At 39.9% G+C, this 8,640-nt stretch overlaps 1 protein-coding gene across 1 annotated transcript in view; it reads right to left on the bottom strand.

The window, feature by feature from the left end:
* Positions 1-8,640, bottom strand: part of LOC107724174 (nuclear receptor ROR-alpha) — a 64,263-nt gene that overhangs the window by 9,482 nt on the left and 46,141 nt on the right. Inside the window, exons 3-6 of the mRNA XM_016532983.1 lie at positions 6,993-7,134; positions 3,139-3,534; positions 2,288-2,409; positions 1,730-1,862 (exon numbers count right to left, since the gene is read on the bottom strand). Of these exons, the coding sequence (XP_016388469.1) occupies positions 1,730-1,862; positions 2,288-2,409; positions 3,139-3,534; positions 6,993-7,134 (793 nt within the window). The remainder of the gene's footprint in view (positions 1-1,729; positions 1,863-2,287; positions 2,410-3,138; positions 3,535-6,992; positions 7,135-8,640) is intronic.

Raw genomic sequence — 8,640 nt, 5'->3', positions numbered from 1 at the left:
ATATATATATTTATTTATTTATTTTTAAATATAGTTATTTTTGCCGTTTTTATATCTTTATTTTGTTAGGACAGTAGTTAGACAGGAAGCAAAGTGGGAGAGAGAGGGGGAACAAGATCGGGAATGGTTCGCAAGCCGGCCCTCGGGACACCCTGAAGCATAATGGCGCTACATGGCTATCGGTGCCGACGTCGAAGTTTATAGATAGCTACGTGAATAATGGTACAAATATTTGATGCTAGGTTTATTATTTAAGGTCAGTATTTGCATACTTGCTTGAAGTATGTTTCTGGCCATAAGCAGTGTGTTCATATCATAACAAGGAGCAGTATCATAAAACACAGCTTTATTAAGTCACCAATCATCTGATGTTTTTGAGCAGTGCTGTGTGTGTGTGACTCAGGTGGAGTGTGTTGCTGTTATTGTTGTGAGTGGGAGCAGTAATTCTACAGCGGAGTGCTTTGGTGAGCACAGGCTTAGAGGATAAAAGCCACGTAATAGAAGCCATTACGGAGCTTTAGAAAGATGCAGTGGTTTAAAATGTCATGTCAGGAGAGAGTGCTCACTCAGTATTTTGTTAATTTTGGTCGGGCCTGGAACAAACAGAAACACTGAAAGCTGTTGGGATCATGATGGAGATGGGGTGTGAGTGTGATGGAGCACTTTGGTCCATTATTTGTGAGAAGATAGTGTGCAGCAGTGGATATCATCTCAATAGTGCCTTATTTTTCAAAGAGCTGACAGATCGTCCCGATACAGTTTTCCTGTATACACAAGAGATACTGAAGCACGGCACCTCCTGCTGTGTGACATCGGCTGTGTTCGGAATTGAATACTTGCATATTGCTTACTGTGCAGTATACTATTTTAAGCAGTATGTAAAAAGTGTGAAGTATGCAATAATAAATACTTCAAAGAGTAGTATTCTAAACTGTTTAAATGTAAAAATGTCTTAATGCTTTTCAGGAAAATATTACCTTTAGTTCATTCATCACACCAAAAAAGAGAGACAAAGGTGAACGTATTGCATTGTAGGATAACTAGTCATATACTATAGAAGCCTGTTTCCGCCATCGAATAAAAATAAATAAATAAAAAGGTAACTGCATCTTTTTATCTCACCATACAGACTGTTTTTCTTGCAATTCTTAGTTTATATCTTACAATTCTTGTTTCTTGCTATTCTGAAAAAAAAAAAAAATCAGTATTGCCAGATATGAACTGAGATAAAAACAATTGTGAGAAAAAATACTTCATACTTCATTTTTATTCCATTATAGAAAAAACGTGAACTTAAAATTCAGAGAGAGAGAGAAAAAATAGAGAACTGCAAGATGAGACGTACTGTAAATTCGGAATTGCAGAGTTTATATCTTGTAATTCTAACTTTTTCTCAGAATTACGAGTTTATATCTCACAGTTCTGTTTTTATCTCACATTTCTGAGAAACAAAGTCTGAATTGTGAGATATAAACTCAGAATTATAAGGGGAAAAAAAGTCAGAATTGTAAGAAAAAAGTTGCAATTACATTTTTTATTCCCTTGGTGGAACAGTACTTCCATAGTATACTGGAAATACTGGCCAATGCATACTGTGCACAGTACACATACTGCTAGTAATATGCTATTCTAAACGTAGCCACAGGCACTGCAGAAAAAGGATTATTTGTGTTTACGCCCTATAAACTAAGCTGGGATTGGATGATGGTGATGTGAACACACACTTTACCTGCTTTGAGAAGCACTATCTGATCATTCTGACAGAGCTCCATGAAGCCGTCGATGCGCTTGGCAAACTCCACCACATACTGAATGGCCTCTGTGATTTTAATAGCACACAACTGCCACATGACTTCTCTGGGCTGAGGAGAAACAAAAGACACAACCAGTTTCAAAAAGCGGCCATATTCTTTTGAAGCAGTTTATGTAGACTTATGATGTTAGTCAAGGCTTCTTGCACCAAAAACAGTCATAATTCAGTTTTACATTACCATTTTATACTCTCTCACTGACCCTTAGAGATAAATGGGATTTGGTACTGTACATTTAATACATTTATTATTGGCTAACCTATTCAAACTGGCATATTTTAAGAAAACACAGTACTCTAAAGTCGCCACTAAAATGTCTGTCCATCTTAATGCAACCAGCCAGAACATTTTCAATCCCAAAAACATCACCTCATCAGTGTCCCTGCAAGTTAACATTTACATTAAATTAAATTGCAAACATCCCTAACTAAAGCTTCTGAACAACCACATGTGGCTCTTCAACAATGTGTGTTTACCTTGCTCTGGTAGCACTCCACCTCCTCCTGAAGGAATGCCTGCCAGGTCATCTGCTGAAGTTCTTCTCTCAGGTACTGACACGTCTCCATGTGGGACTTGGAAATGTTCTGGGCCAGATGTTCTGAAACACAACGCAACATACCTTCAAAACACCTCTGTCGCGCCTGACTGCACTTAACGTACAGACATATTGAGCTGTACTATATATACACACACATACATGTGGTACGGGATGCCATTTGTTTCCCATTAGCATTATAAAGTGGTTCTTCCTACTGGCGGATTCATTTATGCTTACAGAAATGCTAAGGGAAAGGATCTTTGAAAAGATGCAGTGTTTTATTTGCTTCTCCAATCAAAGAACTACATTGTAGCGGTTTGTGATTTAAAGTCGATTTAGAAGCTTGTTGACCGTCTGTGTACCTGTGCAAGAGAAAAATAGGGCAGTACCTCAAGTATAAAAGTGAAGAGTGTGTGTAAATTCACAGGAACAAAGGTCATATTTGCTTTCAGCAAGAACGAGCAAATGGAGACGAGAGAAAGAAAAAAAAAACCAGTATAAAAATTCAATCATGTTGAAAACACATCTGTTAAAAGGAGTCCCAGAGCAGGAGGGGAAGCTAAAAAAATGATTTCCCTTGGTGCGTGCCCTGCTGGATCCTGATTGGCCCTAATTAATGGAAACTAATTAGAAAAAAAGAGGTTCTTTTAATGAGTCTTTGAGATGAGTCTCCAACCTAATGCTATTTTAAGACACCTTTAGCAACGTTTGCCCCACGGTTGGGCTCTTCCCCCTAGTACCATCCCCTACCCAGAATCCACTTTGCCATTCTCCAGAATTATCACTTACCCAACTCGGCCATGGAAACGGTGGGGGATGTCTCCCCATTGGTGAAGGAACAGTAGGGGAAGAAGCCCGAGCCCGGGGTGAAGTCGCAGATGGGCTCTGGCTTGATGCCATTGATGTCCAGGCCGGACTGGTCGGGTGAGGGTTGGATGTCAAGGTAGAAGCTGCTGACGCCTGAGTCGGGCTTGGTGCCGTCGGGCGTGTGGCCGTTCATGTAGCCACTCAGGTCATCGTGGAGCTCAGTCAGGCCATTGGTGGAGAGGCCGTAGGTTGGGGTGAGGGGTTCGGCCTCACCGGGCTGCTGCTGGTGGTCCCGCTGTTGCTGCTGGAGCCGGTGTTTCTGCACTTCCGCATAGAGGCTGTCCCGCTGTTTCTTTGACATCCGGCCAAACTTCACCGCTGTAGGGGGCAAAGATGGTGCAATAAGAACAGAAATCTCTCTCAAATTGTGGCTTCTTTCTTAAATATAATCAAATGCATCTTATTTAACGAAGTGGCCATTTCGTATGAATTTGTTTGGAAATGTATTGTTTTTTAGAAAAGGAGTAAGCATGAAGGTCCTCCCCTAAAACTAACCGTCAGTGGGGTATAAGCAGATCATACAAAAATGGTCAAATGAGACAGCTGAAATTCATGCAAACTAGTCATCAATTCATCAAAACGTACAATAGTTACGAATTGCCTTGAGAGTGTGCTGAGTTAAAGGGTTAGTTCATCCAAAAATGAAAATTCTGTCATTAATTACTCACCCTCATGTCGTTCCAAACCCATAAGACCTTCGTTTATCTTTGGAACACAAATGAATATATTTTTGATGGAATCTGAGAGCTCTCTGACCCTCCATAGACAGCAAGGATATTATCCACGATATCCAAAACGTATACGAGAATACTTTTTGTGCGCAAAGAAAACAATAATAACAGTTTATTATGCGCATGCACACACTGTCTACTGAACGTAAACACTGCTGATTACGTTGATTATGTTCTGGGGTACTCTCCAAAATGCTGGAAGATGGTGACTCGGGGAAAAGAATTGCTGAATAAATTATATTATTGATTAATAAATGTTATTATTGTTTTCTTTGCACAAAAAAAGTATTCTCGTAGCTTCGTAAAATTACGGTTGAACCCCTGGTGTCACATGGACTATTTTACCGATGTCCTTGCTACGTTTCTGTGCATTGATCATGGTAATATCATTGCTGTCTATGGGAGGGTCAGAGAGCTCTCAGATTCCATCAAAAATATCTTAATTTGTGTTCCGAAGATGAACGAAGGTCTTCCGGGTTTGAAACGACATGAGGGTGAGTAATTAATGACAGCATTTTCATTTTTGGGTGAACTAAGCCTTTAACATCGACTACTGAATGTGCTTATTACAGGGACAATCCCTTTGGTGCAACGTAGGTCTTTGGGACAATGGTGGTAGCTCACTGTTTATGTTGATCAAACCAGCAACCTTCTGGTTACTAACCACCACACCAAAATAACCCTTGCACAAGATGACTTCATTCCATAGCTATTGTTACTGAAGAAACAACAAAAGGCACAATCTGTTTTCCCTTAAGACTCTGGCCTTTAAAGGGAAGCTTAGTATAGCGGCATGGAGAGTACAACTAACTCCCGGGAGCAGGTTTTAATGTCTCTCAAAGGGTATTAACGGTGTATTGGGTCAAAAAAAAACAACGCTCTACTTGGTAAAAGCATTAGTTTTCTCCTGCTGTCTACATACCGAAATGATCCAAGAACAGAAGACCTGACTAGCATGAATCATCAATTTACAGGCACTCACAAAAAGGAAGGGTCTTCACTCGCAACACCTGGAGGAAGTGGCAAAGAGTCTGTTTAGCTTAAAAAGAAAGAGCTGCTACAGCTTCAGCCTGTCTTTGAACTGGAGGAGTGTTAGAAGAACAGGAAGCTGGGGATGAGATATTGTGCGGATCAGATATAAGTGGAGATCAAGTGTTCATAAAAAGGAAGGACGCGTGGCAGACGACAAGCTGATCTACTGATGGATGGAAAAAGAGATAAACTCACTGGAGAGTTTAGTGGAGAATGAAGGGGATAAAGGGGCTTTGACTGTTGGAGACGAGAGGAGACCAGAGCAGAGAGGACGAGACAAAACAAAGGAGGAGAGACAACATGTGAGGAGAGAATAAAAATGAAAGATGTAAAGAAAGGGAATGAGACAAGTGAAGATCAGAAGAGAGGAAATGAGAGGAAGCGAAAGGAGACTTGAAGCTGCGATTTGAAAAGAGGAGATGAGAGAAAAACTAGAGGACATGTTAGACTTGGGAGGAGACAAGATGAGACATGAGGAGACAAGACAAGAGCTTTGGATAGTAGAGGAGATGAGATAAGATGTGGCAAGGAAAAGAGACAACATGGCAAGACTGTCGAGATATGAGAAGAGGAGATCAAATAAGACGAGGCCTGACTTGTGAAGAAGAGACAAGATGAGATTTGAAGACAGAGGAGGAGACGAAACATGAGAAGAGGAGAAAATTAGATTTGAAAAAAGGAAAGGAGTTGAGACAAGAAGAGAAACCAGGAACAAAGTAAGAGGCAAGGAGACAAAGTGAGATTTGAAGAAGGAAGTGGAGATGACACGAAAATAAATGAGGAGACAGAATAAGATTTGAAGAAAGAACTGAAGAAATTAGAAGAAATGAGACAATGAGAAAGGAGACAAAATAAGATTTGATGAGTGGGAAGAGTTGGAAATGAGAAATTACATTAAACAGGAGGAGACAAAATAATATTTAAAAAAAAGATAAGACAAAATTAGAGGAGAGGAAACAAAAAGAGACCTGAGTTAAAGATACAAAGGAGAAGAGAACAAAGAGGAGACAAGACGAGACATGAAGAGAGAAAATAAAAAGAGAGAGTAGAACAGTGGAAAGGAGATGAGACAAGACATGCAGGGCAAAGACAAGACAAGACACGAGGAGACGAGTGAGGTTTTTAAAAGAGGTACAGGATCAACTCTGAATTTGAGGCATATGAATGAGTCTGAGTGGAGGCCTAACGTCATCTCTGACATGTGTGTGTCTGGGTAGCTCTGCGTCTCTGTCCCCGTGTAAGGAAGGCAGATGGGGACTGGTGAGCTTCAGTTAGAGTGAAGTCAGAAGTCACCTTGCCTGTCCTGGTTGTGTGTGAGAGAGCAGCCCGGTAGACTCGGAAGACCTGGCCTGATTTCATCCTCCTGTCACGGGCCATAGTCACACAGCCCAGCCGGAGGCCCAGCAGGGGGCCTCTACACACACACACACACACACACACACAAACATACGCTCACCTGTGCTCCCGTTAATGCTGCTCACCTGCATTGGCTTTAATGAGCCTGTTTTAATGATGCTCATTTAATAAAAGCTACTTGCTGTCAGATTCTCCACCCTGAGTGAGCATGCCCCGCAGTCCAGAACCACAACTGCCTCTTAAATTCATCTTGTCACAAGTTAGGTGAAAAATTAATGAGTAATGGGTGCCGACTACAGAACAGGTACTCTAAATTATATGACATGGCAAGACTGGGGACAAAGTTAAGTAGTGAATAAAAGTAGAAAAGGACTAAACATATTCCATTACACTGATTCCAGGTACATTCACAGATGCATCCTGTGATGCTTGTATTGAACTTTTGGACAATTTTGGTTGAACAATTTTCCATATTTCCCCCTTTTACTCATTCATTGCACTCACGTTTTCATAAACCGTAGCTGGAAAACACTCGCTGTCAGGTTGCACGTTCACTTTACATGCTGATCTATTTGGTATTTTGCATGCATTTGATGTTCTGTATCTGTGGAGACTCTGTTTTCCCTCTGGTGCCTGCTGTACTGGACACAGACTTACCGTCACGTGACATGCCCACGGTCAGACACTTCTGCAGCCTGCAGTGCTGGCAGCGGTTCCGGCTGGTGCGGTCAATCAGGCAGTTCTTCTGACGCGGGCATGAGTACGCCGCATTGCTCTGCTGACTCCTCCTGAAGAAACCCTACAGGCCCGAGAGACGGACAGAGAGAAGGTTAGTTAACCCATTCATGACTCAACCATAAGGATTTTTTATTTTTTTGCTGGCTGAGTAAGGCCACTAATTACATTTTTTTACTAGCCCCACCACCAAAAATATATTTTATTTTTAGGAATGTATATTTAAATGTGGAAAAAAACAATATAGTTAATAATAATAATAATAATAATAAATTATATATTTGTTATATTCTAGCATTTATATAGTATTTATATTTAAAAAATATTTAAAATATTTATAAAAAACATTTTAACTTTTGCCTCTAAGCTATCACAAATTATTCTTGCAATTTTGAACCAAACCTAATTTTTGCTAGCCATGTATTTATGTTAGAAAATTAACTGAACTGCAGTTTTATTTTAGTATCACTGAGATACAATTACAGTTTTTATTAATAGTTTAAATGAGTTTTTAATTTTCTGTTTTTATTTAAATTTTTAATAAAATTGTAGTAATTTTGGGGGGTTTTGTCATTGTTCATTCCTTTTTTTATATTTATTATATATACATATTATTTTTCAGTTTTCTTTATTTTAGTTCTTTTCGTAATTTAATGTAATTTTAGCTACATCATGTTAAACTTTTTTATATACAATTTATTTCAGTTAACATTTATTTCAAGTAACTTTAAAAAAACAAAGTTTTATTTTTGGTTTTAGTTAACTACAGTAACCCTGCTGAATGAACCTCAAACGGATGGACATGTCTCTATCTTACAAACGCATATTTCACATGAAGTTCTCCAAAAAAAACTGTGGCAAACTCTCAACAGATGGCGGCAACACTACAAACGCTTGTCTCAATCATATAGACGCGTTTATCTTACCGAGATACGTCTGAACAACACATCTTTCACCGAGGTAACTATAAAAAGCAGTTTGGAACGAGTATTTTTCCTCATTAACGATTGGCACGGCTAGTTCCGAGACGGGCGAGAAAGGTAGTAAATAATGGCGAGTTTGTGCGAGGTTATTAATGTTGAATAACAGAGCCCGAACCCGGTGGGGGGAAGGAGCGGGCGCCCACGTTGAGTTGATTTCTCATCCCTTTGACTTAATGAATTGATTCCAGCTCGTCATTAACACACCCCACTCCACAGCTCCATACACATATGTCTTAATTAGTTGCTCATTGGCTGTTTAATTACTAGAAAACAGCTGACAGCTGCCAAGTTGCTTTCTAATGGCAGCCATTATGAAAGCGGGGTACGACTGCCGGTGACAAGCAGCGCTCCTTAATAATGCTATGATTTATGGGCCGGAGCAGTGTGCTCGCACATATCATTAAATGTCTTTGTGCCTCGAGTAATTAGTAACCATTAAAGATACATTTCAGCAGTTGGTGAATTGACCTCAAATGGATGGACATGTTTCTATACCTTACAAGCGCATATTTCACATGAAGTTCTCAAAAGAACAACATGTCTGTGGCAAACTCTGAACAGATGGTGGCAACTCTACAAACGCTTGT

The sequence above is a fragment of the Sinocyclocheilus rhinocerous genome, unplaced genomic scaffold, assembly GCF_001515625.1.
Source record: "Sinocyclocheilus rhinocerous isolate Xijiao unplaced genomic scaffold, SAMN03320098_v1.1 scaffold1116, whole genome shotgun sequence".
Taxonomy (NCBI): Eukaryota; Metazoa; Chordata; class Actinopteri; order Cypriniformes; family Cyprinidae; genus Sinocyclocheilus; species Sinocyclocheilus rhinocerous.
This window is presented reverse-complemented; position numbering and strand designations above follow the sequence as displayed.